The sequence below is a fragment of the Felis catus genome, chromosome A3 (genome assembly GCF_018350175.1).
Source record: "Felis catus isolate Fca126 chromosome A3, F.catus_Fca126_mat1.0, whole genome shotgun sequence".
Taxonomy (NCBI): Eukaryota; Metazoa; Chordata; class Mammalia; order Carnivora; family Felidae; genus Felis; species Felis catus.
The window spans coordinates 110,816,883-110,839,581 of record NC_058370.1 but is presented as its reverse complement, the minus strand read 5'-3'; the positions used below and the strand labels follow the sequence as shown (position 1 = coordinate 110,839,581).

At 44.1% G+C, this 22,699-nt stretch overlaps 1 protein-coding gene across 3 annotated transcripts in view; it reads left to right on the top strand.

Annotated features, from left to right (window-relative positions):
* Window positions 1-15,571: 15,571 nt before the first annotated feature.
* Window positions 15,572-22,699, top strand: part of CRIM1 (cysteine rich transmembrane BMP regulator 1) — a 192,885-nt gene continuing 185,757 nt past the window's right edge. For 2 of the 3 annotated variants that reach the window (XM_023251962.2, XM_023251963.2), the window contains exon 1: window positions 15,988-16,408. In XM_023251962.2, the coding sequence (XP_023107730.2) occupies window positions 16,078-16,408 (331 nt within the window). In that variant the 5' untranslated portion in view covers window positions 15,988-16,077. Of the gene's footprint in view, window positions 16,409-22,699 lie in introns of all 3 variants that reach the window. The other variant, XM_023251961.2, reaches the window with a different exon arrangement.

Here is a 22,699-nt window from a genome sequence, read left to right as displayed (position 1 = left end):
AGCTTTAGCCTTTACAAACATAAGCCTTGTGTCATTTTTCTCAGAGCTTCTAATTACTGAGATTGAAGGGAATAAATTCAATGAGCCTGAGAAATGTAGATATAGACCAGAGTTCTCAAGAACCTACCCTTTTCAGGGTGTCTGGGTGGCTCAGTTGGTTGAGCCTCTGACTCTTGATTTGGGCTCAGGTCATGATCTCAGGGGCGTGGATTGAGCCCCACGTTGGGCTCTGCGCTGACACTGCCGAAGCCTGCTTGGGATTCTCTCTCTCCCTCTGACTCTGCCTCTCCCCCACTGGCATGGACTCCTTCTCTCTCCCTCTCAAAATAAATAAATAAACATTTACCAAAAAAAAAAAAAAAAAAAAAAATGAAACCAACCTTTGAAAAAAAGAGGTATTCTTACACAAATAAAATTGAATACCAAATTGAATATACAATATGATCTCATTTTCTCATATATATATATATATATATATGAGAATCAGATCAGATTATATATCCCACTGAATGATGGGATTAAAGAAATATTTTTTATTGTTCCTGATCTGTAGCTCCTGATTCTTTTATGATGAATACGTATTACTCACCTATCAAAAAAGCAATAAACCCATTACTTTAAAAACAAAACAAATGCGGGGTGCCTGGGTGGCTCAGTCGGTTGAGCGGCAGACTTCAGCTCAGGTCATGATCTCGCGGTCTGTGAGTTCGAGCCCCGCGTTGGGCTCTGTGCTGACAGCTCAGAGCCTGGAGCCTGTTTCAGATTCTGTGTCTCCCTCTCTCTGACACTCCCCCGTTCATGCTCTGTCTCTCTCTGTCTCAAAAATCAATAAACATTAAAAAAAAATTAAAAAAACAAAACAAATGCTAAATACTGATCTTCGAATAAAACCAGGCAGGCGTTCTTTTTTCATACTCATTACTCCCAAACTGTTTTCATACGATACTTGGGATCTTAAGAGAGTTATACAATCAACTGATTTCTTTCATCAATTATCGATTTGTGTGTACGTGTGCACACATGCTCAGATCTGTGGTATTTTGGTCCTTTATTCCAACCCCCACTTATCACTAAATTTAGGCCAATTTGTATCATTTCCCTGGCCTTCTCAGCCTTTGTGACATTTCCAATTCCATCTGCAGATTTAATTAACGTGCTGCATACTCGTTCTTCCACATCACTGGTAACAGGGACATGACACTGGACCAGTACTGGCTGCTACACGATCCCCCAAATCTCCCACTACCGGACACATCCTTCTGCTTTTACCCAGTTTTTGAACCAAGCTGATGGAAACTGATTTTGCAAGTAAAATTCACTCAGACGTTGCATCGAATGATTTATGAAGTCCACGCAGCCGTGCGGTGTCCCATTAATCACAGACACTACAATAATCTATTTGTGTGCAGCAGTCCTCATAAATAGGAATAAAATAAATTCCACAGGCGCATCTCCAGCTTGTGCGACAGGGCACATGGTATTATTCAGGGCGCCATCCACATAATGCAATGTTAGCAGACTTGCAGATTCCTGAGCTTGGTCAAGCAAGTAAAAATATGCATTCTTTTACCGATGCATGCGAAAGCTCGAGAAATTATGGCTTGTTCCTCCACCGACTGAGGGATTTCTTTAGGGCTCAGCTATCTCGGATTTTTTGTGAAAACTCACGTAAACAAACAGAGTAGATGAGGCACAACACTGAGAGTGGCGAGATGATTTTGCCAACAAACAGTCCAGAATTATATCTTCAAATAAATGTTCGGCACTTATATGTTGTCGCCATTTGGAGACACTTCTTTCAATGAAACAATTTTGTAAGTTCACTTTTGAGAGTGATGTGTGTTTTACCTAAAAAAAAGAATGTCTTTAATAATGGCAAGCTCACTTCATTTGGGAGTGTAGTTCTTATTTTAAATACTGTCCAAAATTGTTGCAAACCATGTCTGGTAAAGATAGTGGGTGATCCAGCTAGCTATTAGTGATCTTTTTTAACATAAATAGATTTAATTTTGCTTAATTATAAAGAGAACATTGTAAACTTAAAACTTAACAATATGCGAATACATTGCATGAAATGATAACGGTATAAAAATAAAACTAAAAAGATTTACATGAAGTCCTAACACACAAAAATAGTCACTCTTAATATATTAGTGAATAGCTTTTCCAGAATATTTTTTCTGTACTTGTATATTTGTAGGTGGAGAGATATAGATATAAGAAAAATAGGATAAGATGAGATTCTACCATAATTGTATACTATTGTATTATTATACTAATTATAGTTGTAATATTATTATATTACCTCCCTTTAAAAAATCAACACTATAAAAAAGTAAAAATAAAGAATAAAAAATCAACACCATATTGTTGAGACCTAACACACATCATCATTTCAGTAACTATAACTTTGCATTACATAGATTTATTTAATCAGCACTCTATTAATGTACATTTAGCTTATTTTCAATTTTCTTAACTATGAACAGGACTATAATGGACATCCTGATTGCTAGGTATTTGTACACTTGACCTCACTCTCTTCTTAGGAAAATAGTTCTTAGAGTAAGAAATGTTCCTAAGATAAGAATTATTTTCTTAAAGTAAATTCCTAAAATTGTGATATCTGGATTGGGGCTATACCCAGCTAATATCTTAATGTGCATTGTTAGCTGCCTTTCAGAAAAATTATACCAAGTTATACTATCACCAGTAATTCATGAGTGTATTCATGCCCCTCATCCTTGGTAAGCCTGGATATTGCCAATCATTAAAAATGTTTGTCAACCTGGTGGGTAAAAATGTTCTCTCATTATTTTAATATGTATGTCTTTGACTACATTTGGTTGAGCATCTTTTCATATGTTTACTGGTCATTTATATTTCTTCTTTTGGGAGTTACCTTTCCTATGTATTTTCATTTGAAGGAAGCAAGGCTCATCAATTTTATTGATTTATAGAACTATGTTTATACCATGGTAATGCCGTTTTTTTGTTTGTTTTTTTAACGCTTATTTATTTTTGAGACAGAGAGAGACAGAGCATGAACGGGGGAGGGGCAGAGAGAGAGGGAGACACAGAATCTGAAACAGGCTCCAAGCTGTGAGCTGTCAGCACAGAGCCTGACGCAGGGCTCGAACTCACAGACCACGAGATCATGACCTGAGCCGAAGTTGGACCTTAACCGACTGAGCCACCCAGGCGCCCCGGTAATGCCGTTTTTAATCAAAACCAAGGTGTGAGCCTAACAAGTCTAACTACCTTATAAATTTGTAATTGGATCAGAGGTCGATTCCAAAAATATTTTGAAAAATGGCAGCACTTAGAAAATGGGGTCATTTTCCCAAGGTGATAATGTTAGTGCTTTGAAAAGCAATACTCATCTGTGTATCTGATTTTCATATATTTGTTTAAATAAAGTGTTGTAGTCCTTAGGCTTGATTAAGAGCCTGGACTCTGCCATCAGCGTGCCTATCTTGGAATACTGATTCTTTCTTAGGACTTGGGTGACCTGGACATGTCGCTCCACTGTGCTGTGCCTTAGCTTCCTCATCTCTAAAGTGAAGATAATAATAGGCCTCACTGGGGCGCCTGCGGGGTTCAGCCAAGCATCCAACTCTTGGTTTCAGCTCAGATCATGATCTCACAGTTTGTGATTTTGAGCCCCGCATCGGGCTCTGCGCTGACAGCACGGAGCCTGCTAGGGATTCTGTCTCCCTTTCTCTCTGTCCCTCCCCTGCTCGCTCTCTGTCTCTCTCTCTCTCAAAAATAAACATTTTATTTAAAAAATCACTAATAAAATAATAGTCCGCACTGCATAGAGTTGTGGGGAACTCAATGAGAGGGTGCCTATAACATATTTAGAACAGAAGTGAGAACGTTTTAAGTGCTCGATGAAAGTTAGCTATTCTAAGTACAATATTTTAGAGTTTCATGACCTGCTCAAACCTAAACCGCCAGACTTTCTGAGAGGCAATTTTTAAATGTACGTTTAGTTACTCTTTCCGTAGGTAAGCTGGCCTGATGATATGCTTAGACTCCTCCCATTTCATTTGAAGAACTAAAAAATAAAATTAGAGAGCTCTAGAGTGAGAAACAAATCAGGAAACAAAGGGAACTCTCTCCTTAGTCCTTTGGTGGATTTTAGAATATAACAACAGGAGGATAAAGAAAGATGTTGGAATCCTTGCACAGGTCTGACGATGATGTACAATTTATGTGTCACCCAAGTAGGATTTAGATATTTGAGGAGCAAGAGAGTTGGATGCTGAGAGGGTGGGAAAGACCTGGAAGCTGGGCTGGTCAGAAAGGTTTGGGTAGGGGCGCCTGGGTGGCTCAGTTGGTTGAGCATTCCACCTCAGCGCAGGTTATGATCTCACAGTCCGTGAGTTCGAGCACCGCGTCGGGCTCTGTGCTGACAGCTCAGAGCCTGGAGCCTGCTTCGGATTCTGTGTCTCCCCCTCTCTCTCCCCTCCCCTGCTCATGCTCTGTCTCTCTCTGTCTCAAAAATAAATAAAAACATTCAAAAAATTTTAACAAAAAAAAAGGTTTGGGTAAACTCGTTCTCAATAGGTAAATGGTTACTGCCCTAATCTATGCGGAAGGACACAGAAGCACTAAACAGCCTAGCAAGATATTCTAATCCTGGAATAAGATAAGCAGACCAGACTCTACCAGATAGAGGATACTCCAATGTCATATCGAGGCATGAAGTTATCAAGACCTGGATCTGAATCCTGACTCAGGCACATGGCCTATGCCCTTGAGATATTTATATAATTCCTCTGAGCCTCACTTCCTCTTCTGTAAAAAATATGTCTGATCATACCATATGATGAGAGTGCTATGAAGATTAAAAGAGTTAATATATGCAAAGCATTCAGCATATACATGGCTCCATGTGCTCAGCCAATGGTTACTAGGAAGCAGAGGAGACATTAAAAATATTTAAGAACTAAACTGCACGGTCACTGGTTAATTAGAACAAATGCCTAACCGGTGCAGCCAATTAGAAGGAATCCCAATGAATACAAAAGTTGGCTCAACCGATAAGAAGGTATGCAGCCCCACACATCCTACTGGCGTGCACTGTTTTTGAGAGATAAGAAAGGGATTTTCACAGTCAATAAATGTTTCAGAGTTTGGTTCTGGGAGAAAGGAGTGAATATTCAACAGAACTCCACCTAGCATGACATATAAACAGTCTAGAGTCAGATGGAGAGAAAACACAGTAATGTGGGGCAGTCTGTTTTCTAGAGACTCTACTCTGGGGCCAGGTGAAGTGCCTCAGGGTGCCACGGTAGTGGCTGGTGCGCAGAAAGACAGGTGGTGCCCATCAGAACCCAAGCAGCAATTGTCCAGACAACAGAGCGCAATCCCAGACATCATCACTCCTCACCAGTCGAGGTTAGGATGCAGACAGCCAGGTGTCCAGGCAAAAGGAATGAGATCCCAGCTGTAGACTGAGTCAGAAAGAAGCAAGAGAAACTAATAACAAATGTGTTGATGCTGAATTCTGGCAATTGAAGGCAAAAGATCCTTTTGGACCACCCGCTCAGTAGCGGACCTGGGGTCAGAACTAATCCAGACGTAGATAAACAACTAACTTGCTCATACTGAGGAAGGTGGAGGAGGGGTCCATACTATACCCACCATGAAGGAAACTGCTAAGAGCCAGCAAACGTAAGGTAATTGGCACCACAGGACCTCACTTTCCTCATCTATAATATGCAGGAGTTGAACCTGAAGGTATCTGAAGCCTCTTCCAACACTTAAAAAATATTTCTTTGTCTATAAGAAATCTCTGGGCACAAAGTAGACACCCCTGGGTAGGGGCCTCCAGTTTGGGTGGATTGTACTTTCCTCACCAAATCCTGATGCCTAATAGATAGTAAATAATGCTCTTTATCCTTAAGCTGGTCATCTGAGAAAACACAGCTTTAATGAAAAGCTAAAAGCTTTTTTCAGGTTCTAACCATGTGGCAAAGAACAAAATGGAAATACGAAAGGTAAGTTTAACCCGTTAAACTCAGGAACTCTTCATCTATTTTGGATTTGCAAAATGTACTGTGGCATCTTTGGCTTTATATGGCAGCTTCTCGTCTCCTAGCTGTGTCATTTGCTCAGTCTCCCAACTAGCTTTCTGGCTTCCACTCTTCGTCCCTCTGTTACTCTGCTGCCGTAATTTCAACTTTTTATTAAATATCACGTGCCATAACTCGTAAGCAACATCATTTTATATACCACCGAGAAAGAAGATAAAACAAGTCCCGATTAAGCTATGCCACGCCATCAATTGTAGGATGCATCCCACATTCAGAGTTGTTAAAATATTTCAAAAATGTGTCTCAGAGTCAATACAATATGTTATCTTTATATGAATCTGATGAGGTTATTTTCCTCTAAAAGCTCCAAACATTCCCTTACAGGATGAAGTCTAAACTCTTGGCTACAGATTTTGGGTCTTTATCATCCAGCCCAACCTTAACTAGCTTTGTGTCCTAACATTTGCCGCCAGGCATCCAGTCACCTAAACTTCATCTGTTTTTCTCACTGCAAAAGCACACGTTCTCTTCCTTCTTTCAACAACATTTATTAAACACCTACTATGTACCAAGCTTTATATATATATATATATATATATATATATTTTTTTTTTTTTTTTGAGAGAGAGAGAGGGCGTGAGTGAGGAGGGGCAGAGAGAGGGGGAGAGAGAGAATCCCATGCAGGCTCCACACCATAGACGTGGAGCCCAATGTGGGGCACAAGCTCACTGGAAGCAGGGCTCGATCTCACCCAAAGTGGGGCTCGAGCTCACAAACTGTTAGATCATGACCTGAGCCAAAGTTGGATGCTAAACCGACTGAGCCACCCAGGGGCCCCCGTACCAAGCTCTATTGTAGGCATGCCACTGTTTTCTTTGCTTGGAATCTCTTCCCCTCCCTCCCTTGACTCTGAAACCTGGTGTCTGTTTGTCCTTTAAGATTCAACCCAACTCGTCTCATTCATGAAAATGTTTCGTAAAACTTTATCCCATTTTCTCACATAGGCTTAATTTTGTAAACTTACACTATGTTGAAACCATTGGCATACCAGTTGCCCATACCAGGGCCCCTCAAGCACAAGGAAAGACATTTATTTTTGTAATCAGAGTAGTGATTCCAGCTTCCTGGCTTCAAAAGCCCTATCCTGCATTACAGGGAAGCATACACCCGAAGTCATGAGACAGATGTGAAAAGTACAGACTTTGGGGAGAAGTACAGACTGTAAGGAGTATAATTGCTGTGAGGTAAAGCTCTTGGGTTTGATCTTCACACAGGCCAGAAGTACTACTATATTCTAGAACCACAGACTAGACTGCGTTTCAAAAGCTCTGAAAGTAGCAAAGAATTTGTGAATATCTGAATCTGTTATAGGTTTAAAAAAAACCCATCATTAAAAATGCTAGGAGACTTATTAAGTATCTATTATATGCACAGAACCCTATAGGTGCTCAATTCCCAAGTGACTGATGAGAACAATGAAACTCATTAAATAACTTTTCAAAGTCACACAGACAGTAATAAACACAGTCGGAATTTCATCCCAGGTCAATTTGGTTCCCAAGATCGTGTTCTTTCCATTAGAACACTTTACGGCACCATACCTCATCATCATTGAGGACATTCCCGATTTTGTCAATAAATTGTCAAGGAAAAAACTGGATGGTCCTCTTCTTTAAACACCTGTGATTGGCATTGCTGGTTAGCTCTTCTCCTCGGCAAATCCAAACAAAAAAACATGACATGGTCTTTGGCAATAATCAGCTGACGATGGAGACACACTTGGAATCTTTCCTAGTCATGCCCCAGGAGCTCAATCTTCCAGTTTTCTTGCTAATCTTAGGCAGGTAGTCATTCACACGGTCACAGCCTGATGGCAACTGCATTTGGTCAACGAACTTGATTCGCCGCACGAACTTTCATTTGAACTTGAAAAAGTTTGTGAAAAACGATCAATGTAGCCAATAAGATGATTCAGACACATCAAGCAATCAGCTAATTAAATGAAAAGGAGATGAATATGATAATCCTAGAAGCCAGTATCAAAATATTAGAATTTCTTTAAAATGATAAATGGAAGGAAGTGCTGGCAATAATAAACGTATTGATGTTAATGCCACGAGGGTGACATTCGTGGGGGAAGGCTTCAAAGGGCAGCAAACGTGGGCAATGTTGCAAAGGCTTGACGAGGAAGTAATATATTCTGACAGATGTGGAAAAAGGGAGAAAAATGAGGGTTAAGAGCTTTATTGTCTTTTGAGCGCATAGGACCTTGGTAAGCCACACTAAAGTTGAGGACAGGGGCAGTATGAGAGTGGGGGAAGATCAGGAAGTAAAACTCACTGGGTTGCAGAATGGAGATGGCCACCCTCTCATTTGAATAAGTGGAAAGTTTAAATGCTACTTATTTTAATTGCCACTAATCAGTGCCAACAAAATGCTAAGATCTTCTTAGAACATTATAATAATAAAAGACATGTAAATGCCAGAATTGGTAACATGATCATTTTACACCATTTTGTAGTCAAACAAACAAATGCACATTGATTATAAGTGCATGTCAAAATGGCATTTTGTCTGAGAACATATAATAATAGCTAGGGCCTGAATAAACAATTAATATTATTTCTGTTTAGGCTAAAATAAGATGTTAGGATAAACTGCTATAACTAACAAGCCACAAGTCTCAGTGAGTTATCATAGTAAAGATTCATTTCTCACTAACGGCAACCATCCACTGAGATTTCAGTGAGGTATATATGTATGTGAATATGTCCATACATAGGAGGTCAGCTTTTGTCAGTCATTGAAGGATCCAGGATCTCTCCCTGTAGTGGTTCCAAACCCTCTAGAGCCTCGGGTCCTCTGTGGTATGCTTTGCAGCCAGCTAGGCAGAATAAAAAACGATGCAGGATTGTGGAGAGGTTTAAGAGGCCAGCCTATTCCATCCATTCACATTTCCATCCACATTCAATGGCCCCATCTAACTTCAAGGAAGATGGTAAGTATGGTCTAGTTGTATGTCCAGAATGAAGAGAAGGAACGTAGAAATTGGTGAGCACTACCATTTACCCCAGAACATAAGTAATAAACTCTCATTTCCGTGACAAAACATCTGTATGATATATAGGATGTGAATATAAAAATACCAGTATTCTGATGAGCATTATCATAGCAGAATTTACAATTGAAATAAATGAGGTCTCCTTGTCAGCAGTTACTTGGAAAAGCTGAATGCTGGTTCCATGGAAACCACCAATTCCTACCATTTGTTTTTATTGAGATATAATTGACATAAAACATTTATTAGTTTCAGAGGTGTTACATAATGATTCTATAGTTGTATATATTTGTATATACAAATGTATATTTGTATATACAAAATGTATATATTTGTATACAATGTGAAATGATCACCATTATTTAAACTTTTTAAAACATATTTTCACTGGAACATGTGTCAGTTCTTCTAAATATTCCCAACAAATATCCATCTTTTAAGGATGAATTTGATAGAGATTATAAAAATCAAGTTAGAGCCAACTCTGGTGAATGAGGAAGGTAATCTACTTGAGTTATAATATGTTGAGTCATATACGACTGTTAAACAATGAAGCTTATTTTCCCATCGGACTACACAAAGCAATTCCAAAATAAACATTATAAGAATGAGTTGAGCACTTTCACTAAGTATTTGAGGGAGTGGGCAGATAAAAGTTCCTGGAAGGCAATCTGGAATATAAAAAGACATACCTTTTGACCCACAATGAACAATTCCACTTTAGGAATTTACTACAGGACGGCATGGACAAGTGTTTGAAGATTTGGCTAAATGAGAATATGCTGTAGCTTTGTTTACAACGGTAAAAATGTAAAACAAAGAAAAAACCCCTAAAGGCATATTAATATGGCGTTACTAAATGTAATATGGTATACCCACGCAATGTAATAATATTCAGTAGTAATAAAAAGGATGCAGTGTTTATCCCAAAGATCAATATATGTGTATAAGTGAAAAAACATTTGTAACCTAGGAAGCATATCCCATTTTATTTTTATGCTTTAAAGGGGAACATAAGCCTTCGAGGATGTACAAGAAATGTTATTAATGGTTAATATTTTAATGATGGAATTATGGGTGATGTTTCATTTCTTTTTTTTAAACTTACTTCTATTTGTCATTCCCCCACCACCCCCATGAGCATGTATTTGTAAAGAATATATATTAGGAACAGTAGTGTATAACGTGGATTCTGGAGCCATACTGCTATGGGTGAATCCCGATTTTTCCTTTTTTAAATTTTATTTTAATTTTTATTTTATTTTTGAGAGAGACAGAGCGTGAGCCAGGGAGGGGCAGAGAGAGAGGGAGACACAGAATGTGAAGCAGGCTCCAGGCTCTGCACTGTCAGCACAGAGCCCGATGCGGGGCTCGAACCCACGAAGCATGAGATCATGACCTGGGCCCAAGTCGGGCGCCTAACTGACTGAGCCACCCAGGCGCTCCCCCAATCTTTCTTTTTAAATAGGTGTAACATTGGGCATATTATTTAACCTTTTGGTGCCTCTCATTTCCCACCTGTAAAATGCAGGTAATTATGTTTCCATTTCATCAGGTTATAGTGAAGATTAGTCATGGTAATATAGTCAGGTAATTCAGTAAATATACACATGGTAAACACTTCATAAATATTTCTTATTCAGTAATTAGGAAAACAATGAAGCTATTTCCATTCTGAGAAAAGCACTAGTCACTATTTTAAGTTTTCATATGCAAGTTATCAAAGAAGGCAAGATCTTGTCATAGATGCTAATTTTTAGTTGGGTCCACACAAAAAAAAAAAAAAAAGAAAAGAAAAGTAAGTCACCATTCTCAAATCACTGCCTGAGGCAGTTAAATACACAGACCCTTAAGGTAGAATATGACTGGGCTCCAAATTCAGTATCCATCCACAGAGCTCTGAGACCTTGCAAGTCACATGGCCTCCTATGCCTCAGATTCCTCAACTATAAAGTGGAGACAACATAAGGCCTTGGAGATAATATCAGGCATTGGCCTTATAGGACTATTCTGTACATTAATTAAAACAACCCTTGTGAAGAGCTTATTAGCAGTCACTCTATAAAGGTTAGCTATTACTATTATTATCATCATCATTATTAATGATATACCCTTTGAAATATTATTAATGAACTAGCCTTTCAAATAAGTCTTAGACTGGAATAGGTCCAAGAAAATATCACAAAGGCTACCACCCCAAGGCTAGACAGACTGCCAAAGTGGGACCAACAGAAGGATCATAAGAAGAGGGAGCAAAGGCAAATATCTGGTCCGGCAGATGTTGCAAGGCTATAGGTGCTGAGATATCCTAGAGCAGGGGTTCCAGCTCCGGCACAAAACTTGAGGAGACACTCCATTAGAAGGACTCTAAAAGTAACAATATAAAAGGAGAACAACGATTTTCATCCACATGATACCCTGTGTGGTTTGGTATGCAAATTTGTCTCCATTTTACAAAGGAGAAACAGATTCAGAAAGGATAACTACCTTGTTCAAAGCTATGTAAATAGCATGAAAGAAAGAGCGGGGCGGGGAAAGAGGGAGAGAGAATGTCAAGATATTAGGGCAAACCTTAAGAAGAACTCGTGTTGTGCATATGCCTTACTATTCTTCTAATAGCTCCAGAGCAGTGCCATACACAGGCAGGGGGGGATAAGACAGGAACTCCCTTAGTAAAATTAGATACTAGGTGATGATAACATAGCCCAAGTACCAGATTCAGAGCCCAAGATCAGATGGCTGAGCCCCCAAACTAGGGGTCTCCCTGCCCAAGCTGATGGCCCAAGACTAAGGCAATCCCAGTTCAGGGGGACCAGCACGATGGGGGTAAAGAGGTGAAAGGAGCAGGCTTCTTGTCCCGGTTTCTTCATAGATCTTTCTACTATGTATGCAACATCTTTAGAAAACAGTGAGACTTTCTCTAACGCAATTCAGTTCTAAGTGTTTTTCAGACTCCAAAGGCAACTCCTATATTTTTCTTTTCATTTCAGGAAAACGCAAACATCCCAGAGTGTGGCTAGAGAGGCTGAACTAGACACTGAACAATGGAGGGGGCCTCTAATACTAGTAGTCTGTCTATCGCCCTCTTATTTCCACTTTCTGCTTGGTCCTCAAATGGGCATTTGATTTTTACTCATCTTCAACAATTTAGCAAACCCCTCCCATTCAACACCCCCAACGGCCAATAGAGGGCGGACTGCCTCTGCTTCCAGACCTCCATCAGACTATTCTAATTCCCTTTCCTTTTAGATCTGTGGGATTTTGTTTGAAGCCCTCCCCCCACCTTCCCCCAGCCTCCTTCCAATTTGGAAGATTCCCACCTGCCCAACCACCCGTCCAAGGGCTTATTTTAGAGGCATTTACTAAAACCAAGAGAGAAAGGCTGCAGACAAGAATGTTCAAATATCTTTTTGCCTATAATTCTTCCCTCTGCCTCTTTCTCAACTCACTAATGCATGCATACATTCTAGTATGTCATGCCCCCTCCAATGAGCTGACAATTTAATGGGGTGCAGACCTATTTAGAGAAAGTTTTATAATATAACATGATAAATGCTACAAGCAAAGGTATTTACAAAATGCTGTAGATCAGAGAATAAGCCTAGGGCACTTCCCAGAGGAGGAGGCATTAAACCATATGCCATGTGTGACTCTAACTTTCATGCCTTTCAGGGTCTTTGTAATCCCTCTCTGTCTACTCTCTCCCTTGACCCCCAATTGTCACCATGTTGGGCCCACCTATCCTTTCTTCTGTGTCTTTAGTCTGGTCTCTAAAGATGAGGGAATCCTTTTGTGTTTGAGCCTCAATCTCAGCCTTGGCTTCTGGCCACCTAAGAGTCCCTCCTGGATCCCAGGGAAGAAACAGCTATTTCATAACTGAGCTCCTAGTTCACATACTGGTTTCTGATAAGCCGCCAGGCCCTTGCTGGTTTCTTATTTACTACTAGTTACAGGCTTCATGTAATTCTTCCTGTTTTCTCCTTTGCTTCTCCATGAAGTCTATGGCACAAGAACCACTTGTGACTTCAATTTTCTAAGCTGATACATCCCTCTTAGTTTTAAGAATCTCTCCAGTCCTTTCGAAGCCTAACTTGAATTCCCTTTGTAGCCTTGTGTTTATCTACCTCACTCTGAAATCCCAGGAACGATGGACGGTGACCTCCACATTGTTCCTTGCCTGTGTTCAATCTCTAGCTTTCCCTAACCCCTAATATATTGCCTTAAAAAAAATTTTAAAAACACACATACGAAAGCAAGCCCTTGATAATGATTATTCTTCTTTCAAATGACAGTGGCTTTCTCACTCCTGCATTTTTTCCCCATCATCTGACCTTGGTTTTTCCTGTTGAGCTCTACAATGTTATCTGCTACATTTTAATAATGTCTTTATACTTGCATTTGAACAGAAATATAGATAACCTCTCTGCAAGAGTGGCAAAGGCCTTTTAACACAGTGCAATGATGACAGTTTGTTGGCAAATCCCACGGTGTAGTGCTGGTGCCTTGTTGGGGTACAAGAAACAATCATGTTTAACAGTGTTGTGTGCTTTATCTTTCTTGAATTCTGCGAATAGAAAAATTGAGCATATTTTAAATCGCTTCACCACTTAATACTTATAACTGTCGAACCTCAGTGTATGAAGTCTTTCAGGGAGCATCTAACCTGACCTCCCACAAAACTGCAGGAATTGTCTCTACACCATCTCTGGTGTCATCCCAGACAACTCTTTAAACCCTTTGAGAAAATGGGATGTTCATCCCCACTCTTTCCTGTCGAACATCTTCTCTATCACCCACTGATAATCACTAATAGTTACTGAGTCTCTTCCCCTTCTCAGGACAAAGAAATATGATTGGAGAAACATTTAGCTTCCGGATGCCAGCGACTGGAGAATATTCCACTGGTAACCCTGGCTTTTTGGTTCAGAATTCAAGTGATTAAATCCAAAATATTTGCAGTAAGTATAAATTTGTCCTGCAAACAGAGGATTTCAAAGGCATCTTTGTTTCCTTTCTCCTTAAGCTCCTGTGTTATTAACTTTGGGTTCATTAGTCACGATTTTCAGGATCCACTTGGCTGCCACCTTTCTGCAGCCAGACTATTTTGGATCAGAAGGTCTGCTGGCCATTCCCACCTCACACCTGCCACAGGACCGGATTTTTTTTTCCCCCACACCGATCCAAGTCACTTTTTGTTAATTCACTAATTTTATTGACCTTGGTACATATCCTGTAAATGGTGGGTCATGACAGAGTCTGTCGTTTCGAGAACGCTGACAGCCCCAGAAGAGAAACAGGCCCTTACACAATGCATTTTGCATCACTTCAGTTGCTGCTTTACCTGGTTTATCACAAAGAATATTTACCACACGTCTTCTTTATTAATACATTTGCGATAAATACATGAAAACCCACCACTTCTGTCCATGAGCTTGGGAGAGAAAAGGGCAATGTCAGATGACATTAATGATGCACGAGATACACGGGTCCAATCATGTCAAGACTCGTAGTAATCCAGTATTTGGCCTTACTCAAGGGAGAGAAATTCAGCTCTGCTACTTTCCATTCACCCCCTCCCATCACACAGCACCTCGGCACCGACAGCAGAGCCACCAAACGCACAGGATGTGGACAGTTAAAATTCAACCCGAGCTACAGAAGCCCTCAGGCGTGCCTCCCCCGCCCCCCCACCCCCCCCGCGAAATATTTACCTAGACCATTTAAAGCACTTTAATTAATTCACCAGCAGCTTCGCTGGAGGCGTCTCGAGCTTCCCGAGACTCCATTACATAATATCTTTTACAAAGTCTAACCCCAGCTCGAGTGGAAGATGGATTCTCATCTAGTTTGCGGGGGTTTCCGTGCATTTGCTTCCCTTTCCGATCCGGCGGGTGCCCCAGCAAGGCTGCTGCAACCCCCTCGGCCCCGAGCTTCGGCGGTCCCCGCCACTCTCCGAACTCACAACTGGCTCTGGAGGGGCAGCCAGCTCGCCCTCGGGGCGCCCAGGCCAGCCACGGTGGCCGCGGTGCCGACAGGCGCTTGGGACGCCGCGCCTCTCCCTGCCCGCCGTGTGCGCCCGGAGCCGGAGCCGCAGCGCGCCGGCGAAGCCCGCGCCAGGAAGGAGCGCGAAGGCTCGGCCGCAGGGCCGGCTTGGCGCGCCGGGCTCCAGCCGGAGGAGCCGGAGGGGGAGGAGGAGGAGGTAGAGAAGGAGAAGGAGAAGAAGGAGGAGGAGGAGGAGGTGGAGGAGGCGGAGGCGTGTGAGGGAGGAAGGGCCCGGCCGCCCGCGAGGGAGGGCGGGGGAGGGGGAGGGGGCCGGCCGGGCCGGGAGGGGTGGGGGGGCAGCCAATGAGCGGCGCGCGGCGCGGGGGGGGCGAGGTCTGGGGGATGAGGTAGGATGGGGGAGGGCGCAGCCCGAGCGGCGGAGGCTCGAGCCATAAACAAGCGCCCGGAGGAGCCGCGCAGGAGTGAGGCGAGCGGGGCGCGCGGAGCGGACGCCGCGGACCTTCTGCTGCGCCACCGCGCCCACTCGGCGGCTCGGGAGGCGGGGACCGGCCCGGAGGCTGTGCCGCCGCCACTACCGCCGCGGGGCCGGCCGACGCGCAGGAGGAGAGGGAGGAGGCGCCGCCAGCCGGGGCTGGAGCCCAGCGCAGCCGCCGCCGCCGCCAGAAGTTTGGGTTGAACCGGAGCTGCCGGGAGGAAACTTTTTTTCTTTTTTCCCCCTCCCTCCCGGGAGGAGGAGGAGGAGGGGAAGCCACCGCTGGCGCCAACGCTAGTGGGCTCGGGGTCGGCGCGGCCCGCAGGGGGGGGCGGGGGCCTCGCCCCGCGAGGGGAGGCGCGCCCCGGGGGCCCCGAGGGGGGCGGCGAGGACCGCGGGCTGCGGGTGCGGCGGCGGCGGCGCGTGTGCCCCGCGCAGGGGAGGGCGCCCGCCCCGCTCCCGGCCCGGCTGCGAGGAGGAGGCGGCGGCGGCGCAGGAGGATGTACTTGGTGGCGGGGGGCAGGGGGCTGGCCGGCTGCGGGCACCTCCTGGTCTCGCTGCTGGGGCTGCTGCTGCTGCTGGCGCGCTCCGGCACCCGGGCGCTGGTCTGCCTGCCCTGCGACGAGTCCAAGTGCGAAGAGCCCAGGAGCTGCCCGGGGAGCATCGTGCAGGGCGTCTGCGGCTGCTGCTACATGTGCGCCCGCCAGAGGAACGAGAGCTGCGGCGGCGCCTACGGGCTCCACGGAGCCTGCGACCGGGGGCTGCGCTGTGTCATCCGCCCCCCGCTCAATGGCGACTCCATCACCGAGTACGAAGTGGGCGTCTGCGAAGGTACGGCCGCCTGCCGCGGGCCCCCTCCCACCTGGCGGCGCCGAACAAAGTTTGGCCGAGACTTTCCCGGGGAGAGAGGGCTCCGCGGGAGGAGGGGGCCGCCTCCCCCGGGAGAGGGCCCCCGCGTCCCCTGGTTCCAGCTCGCCGCTCCCCCGGACGCTGGGCCGGCCGCGGGCGAGGGTGGATCTCGTGGGTGGGAGCGGGCGAGTGGGGGTGGCCGCGCAGAGACCCGCACACGTGTGGCTGTTCGGGCTAGGGCTGCGGGAAGGGGGGGGGCGGGCCCCACGCCCCGAGGTGGGGGCGCCGCGGGCAGGGGGCACTGCGGAGGCTGTCGCGAGCCTCTCGGGGAGTCCAGCCCTTGCAGCCCTCCCCGCACTAGCGCAGTGTGCTACGGAGTGCTGCGCACCGTTCCCGAAAGTCCCTTTTCTGTTGGCCAGGAGACGTGTCTTCAGCTCACACTCCCTGTGTGACTCTTTTATTATTTTTTTCTTGCGCTCTTCCTTCACCCCCTTCCTCCTCTTTCGCATGTAAATCAGTTTCAGCTCCGGAATATGTCAGCCCAGGGGAAGTTAGTTACATACGGTGGTTACTCATTTATTTGCCTATTGAAAACAGTCAAAGGCTTTCTCTTCTGAATGGGGGCGGAGGGTGGGGGGTGCGGGGGGGGGGTGTCGCACCTAGGAGTGAAAAGTTGTTGCTGACTCTTCGTGGCTGCCTTTTAAGACCAGATATCCGCGTGTTGCGTGTCGTGTTGCCGGTTCCTTCTTTTTGTTTGTTTGACAGCGAGCGTCGTTCTGCTATTTTCTCCAAGAAGCATTGTGCACCTCGGTGTGGAGACTGACGGAGGGAGAAAGCGGTTAGAGTAGTGAGCCACCCCTCGTTGGGTGGACCCCTGTGGGTGGGCGTGGGCCCTGAGCCCTGCGTGCCTGCCTCGGCCTCCAGGTGCTTGGTCCGGTTTGGGGACTGGAGAGAGGCAGTGAGGGTTTTTTTTATTTGGCTAACGGGCAGGACTGGGTGAGCACCAGTGAAAAGCGGGATCCCTGCTTGGGCTGACGTTGGGGTGATGATGCTGTTCCGGGGCATCCTGGTGCAGAGCACAGCTGGCTCACTTCTGGAGGTGCGGCGAGGAGGAGGGACAGGCGCCCTCTGACCTGGTCCCTGCCTTACTAACCGCCAACACCCAGGAGACCAGGCAGGGAAGGGTTTCTTCTGAGGCGTCTTTCTGGGTGCATGTGTTTATCGTGCTGAGGTGTTGAAAAAGAAGGTGGCAATCCTAAGGATAAAATGGGTCTATTCAAAGACTTGAATTCTGTGATTTTCTTTAAATACATACACATGTATTTATACCTGTGGTTTTGAGAGTTTGGACAGTTCTGGAAAATCAAAAAAGGCTTTCCTGGTTTGGAAGCTAGTGGGCAGTAATGAGTGAAGGGAACTCTTACAGGGAAGGGCCATGGAGCGCTGCTCCCTTACGACTGGGTTAGAAGAGTTTCTTTGCCTGAAATACAAAAGCCTCCCAACCGGGGTTAAGCCCCACGTTAAAACATGTGTTTTTATTTCTCACATCAGGAAAAAATGGCCAGGAGATTAGCTTCTGATACAATTTTACGTGTTTGATTTTGAGAATTCTGAATGAGTTGGACTAAACGATTCATCCTTGAACCCTGCCACTTGGAGTGTATAATTTACTTACGCCAGCCTCCCATAAATCTAAAAAGAACAAGCAACATGAAACAAGGTTAAATGCAGTGGAAACTGCTATGCCCTGCGAAGGACTTTTGGAGGTTTTAACGATTCTAACCCTCGTTTTGTTTCTTCGTGATGTATTTCTGGTGAAGGAAATGTGAAGCTCCAGGAACATTCACGGCAGTCAAATGTTTTGGTACCAATCTTCCGGTATCACAGTATAGAATTATTTTGGCAGTTTGTCGGTGAGCTTTTCCTTCCTCTGAAATGATGGACTCTCTTAGCTTCTTTTTTTTTTTTTTTTTTTTTTTTTTTTTTTTTTTTTTTTTTTGGTGACACCCTGTGCACTTGGTATTAGCCTTGAAGATCCTTGGAAGTATTTGTTCCCATGATTGTATCTCAGTTAGCATTTCTCTAGCAACACTTCTTATTTAGCAAGACTGTTTTCAGCTGCCCAAACTGGGTGTCTGGCATTTATTATTTTATTTTTAGATTTCTAAAAGCAGTGGTCAAGTTGTATTCTAAATCCATGAAACTCAAGTGAGAAGAACAGTATTACCTGGCATAATATAGTGGACACATACACAGATATTGTCAGTCGTGTGTCTAAAATTTCAAGGATTTTCATTTTACTACAAGATTTACAGGAAACAGGATTAATCTTTTTTTTTTTTTTATGAATTAGAGGAGTCTCTACGTGTCAGTAATTATCTTGGTACTGACCTTCTGCCTTTTTGTTGTTGTTTGTGAGAAATTTCTCAATGGCTAGTCTTTCCCTCAGTTTCCATTTTTATTTAGAAATTCACACATTGAAGCATGTTTATTACAACTGACGTGAATAGGAATTGATATATTTTATTCTTGTCGAAGTCTCTTTTGCTGCAATTTTTGCACTAAAATGACCCCTACTGGTTGTATCTGTTAATGAAAACTGTTTTGAAAACTTATTTAATTGGCTACACTGAGAAGTCATATTGCATGTTATGGAAACATTATCATGACTAATCTACCTGCTTTCGAGGACATAAATTAAATACCAGTTACATTGTTCCGTTTGCCAACTTGTAGTAGTTTTTTATTTGTGTTATTCTCCATTCTGGCTTTGTCGGGGGAAGAATACCATGTCTTTAATTGTGGTTCACATAGTGAATTAGAGAAGCTAGGGGTAACAATGGACCCCCGACAACCTGTGGCTCACTGTCATAAGTTTTTAAGGCACACCAGCCCATAGTAGGCTCTCACTAAATGTGCATGGAGCAAATGGATGAACCATCTTCTCCATAGAGAGAGTAGCGAAGGAAAAAAAAATTTCTGGAAGAGTAAATACTGTGAACAGTTATGTCCTGTGAAACATGTGACCTGTACACTTGGTCTTTTCAGCGTTGTTTAGGTTGTTATCAACTAAATCATTACTTTAGGGGCACCTGGGTGGCTCAGTTGGTTAAACGTCCGACTTCGGCTCAGGTCATGATCTCATGGTTTGTGAGTTCGAGCCCCACGTCGGGTTCTGTGCTGACAGCTCAGAGCCTGGAGCCTGCTTAGGATTCAGTGTCTCCCTCTCTCTCTGTCCCTCCCCCGCTTGTGTGCACGCTCTCTCTCTTTCTCTCTCAAAAATATACGTTAACAATTTTTGAAAAAAATAAATCATTCCTTTAAAACATTTTTTTTATTTGGCATAAGTGCATTTTAAAACTTGATCATAGAGCCAAGTACCTCAAGTTTTCTCTGCTCTCTCTCAGTCTAAAAAGTGCTTTCTGGCCCCCAGGAGGGCACAAGTCTCTTTACTGTTTCCATTCATTAGGTGAGTCTCCTGTTGCACTTTCTGACATCCTAAGTGGCTTGTTCCTTGGCTGGGCTGCCTGCCTCTGGGTAAATCATCTAGAAGCCAGAGAAACAAGTTTGGATTCTGAACTCCTGAGGAAAAAGACTGTATGGGAGATCAAAGACAGAGTTTTGAAAAATTACCGAAGTGGGATTTTCTAGGAAGAATGTTTTGATTGTACGGTGGGGATTCTATTTTGAGATGGGGTCTAAGGACCATTTTCCCTCTTACGTAGAATAGTACGTTATGCTTCTGTTGTAAGGGGTGAGGGCGAGGTGGGGGCAGTGTGAGCAGCCTTCTCTGTGTAATGAAAGGGCAGGTGATGGCTTGAGTTTGACAGTTTGTGAGGACAGAGTGATTTGGAACCTGGTGGACATTACTGAGTGGCTTTGCCCTGAGAACTTTGTTGTAGAAGAGCCAGGCGATCGCTATCGTAAGTAAGCACCAACTTTTTCCCCCAGTGCATACTTACTCAGTAGCTTCATCGTTGTGGAACTTAACTTTCCGTGTTTTTACCACGGCGTCTACCAAACTGTCTCTTCAAAACACGGTTCTTGTATTTCTCACAGGTTTTTTAACTTTTCCTTCCACCCGGTTTTCATGGGGGCAGTGAGGAGGAGAACCAGCCTGTGCTTATGTCGTGGCTGCTTATAGCAAAGAACAATGTTGTTTTCTGAAACAGTTGGCCTTTAGAAAGTTTTTTTTTTTCTAAACCCTGGAAGGCAGGGATGGAGATGATGGCTCCTTGGAAGAGAGTGTGTGGAGCATCTGAGGTCAGGCCACAGGAGGCCAGAAAATGTACCAAACCATTTGTTTATGCACAAGCCACAAGGGTCTCCTCTCCTTGCTGTGTTATGTAGGACTTGAAGTCAAGAGTCCATGGGGCACCTTGGGTGGCTCAGTCAGTCAAGCGTCGGACTTTGGCTCAGGTCATGATCTCGCAGTTTGTGGGTTCAAGCCCCACGTCAGATTCTGTGCTGACAGCTCAGAGCCTGGAGCCTGCTTCAGGTTCTGTGTCTCTGTCTCTCTCAGCCCCTCCCCCACTCATTCCCTCTCTCTCTCTCTCAAAAATAAACATTAAAAAAATAAAAAGCCAGAATCCATGGGTTTTAATTTTACTAATTAAAAAGAAGACAGGAGGGGCAGAGTTAATACTCCTGTATTGGCGTTAGAAAACTTGAAACACCCGGCACTCCTTGTTTTTGAAGAGTGTGTTTTGCTTTCCATTTCGAAAGTCTTCATTCAGGTGGAGTGAGCTCTTAGATGCCAGGGAGAGAAAGAAGCCAGCAGAGGGCCTATAAAATTACCTTACTGGGGTATGGGAAGAGAAACCAGCGCAAGTAAACAAGGAAATAATTAGTTCCTCCCCAGAGTAAATATTGACGAAATATGGAGAGACTATTCACTTCACATATACAAATGACAGGACTTGGTGACCTTGTCTTTGACTCTCAAGCTTACAGAATCCTCACTGTTATTCAGGAGTCCAGTCACATAAAACACTTGGCAAAGGGCAAACGAATTGCATAGTACCAGAAAGGCAAAAATAGCAAGCCTCAAATCTAGAGATATTTGCTGCCATTAATTCGTGCTTAACAGTGACCAGGAGAATCCACAAACAGTTATGATGGCAATGCAGTTAGGAACAGGTCAATTTAAGAAGAAAACTGCCCGAAGAATCCTGCAGCTGTGGGCATTGCATCTGATGATAGGCCGTATGTGGTGAGATGGGGCAGGTTTCTGTGTTCTGGGGGCTTGATTAGATGTAGTTACTTGGACAAAAAAGGGGGCCAGCTTGGGGATGCTGTGGACAGGCGTTATAAGTTGGGGGGAACAAGCAGATGACCCTACAAGGATAATAGAGCAGGAAGACCGAAGAATGACTAATGGAAGAAGGGAAAAATATTGAATTCATCTTAGGGCAACTGTGCCATCCTTTGAAGAATAATCCAAAACGCATTCCAGACATTAATTGTGGAATTCCTGAGAAAATGTGGGCGTGTTTAACAGCTTTCAGTTGACAGTACTAACATGCAGATGGCAGTGCCACTTTATTTAGCACGTAAATGCCATCCTATGGACAATGATGAGAGGACTGGAAGGTAAAATATGTTCGGTGAAGCAGGTTCCTGTACCGCTGGGTTCCATATGTGGCCCTTGGAGCATCAGGATTTCGGAGACGCCCCAGTAAAGCTCAATTATTTGTGGAGGAAACTGGGCTGGCCAAGCATGCATGAGTGACAAACTGAAAGCCTGGCTTCTCAGAGGCTGAATTCTCCGAAGCTGAGTTTTCAAAGATCTGATTTGTCTTGGCATAGAAATCAGTCACTCATTCATCCACCTTCTGGTCTGTACAGTGCCTTCTGCTGAGGCAGGGGGCAGCTGGGGAGCTTGAGGCCCTCAAACGTGTTCCCTACCCTTTTTACCCTTCTAATCTCAATAAAGAATAGGGAGCCAGACGTTAGAAAGTCTACACGATGACATAAGTTCAAGCCAAATGGTAGTGATTTCCCAAGTCTGTATCCATGATTACGTGGTGAGTGAAATAGGTAGCTAATTTGTTCTGGGAATCACAGGATCTGAGACGATCTTTTCAGGCTCTGGTGGCAAAGCTGAAAAGGATAATTTGAATTCGAACTAGGTTTAAAAGTAAGAATAGGAGCTCTTTTTTTGGGGGGTTGGGGTGGGGAACGGGATTCTACCCATTCTTCTTAGGGCCTGTGCAACACCTATCAGAGTGTTTCCCAACATCTAAGAATGAGGCTACATTCTTAATGCTTTAC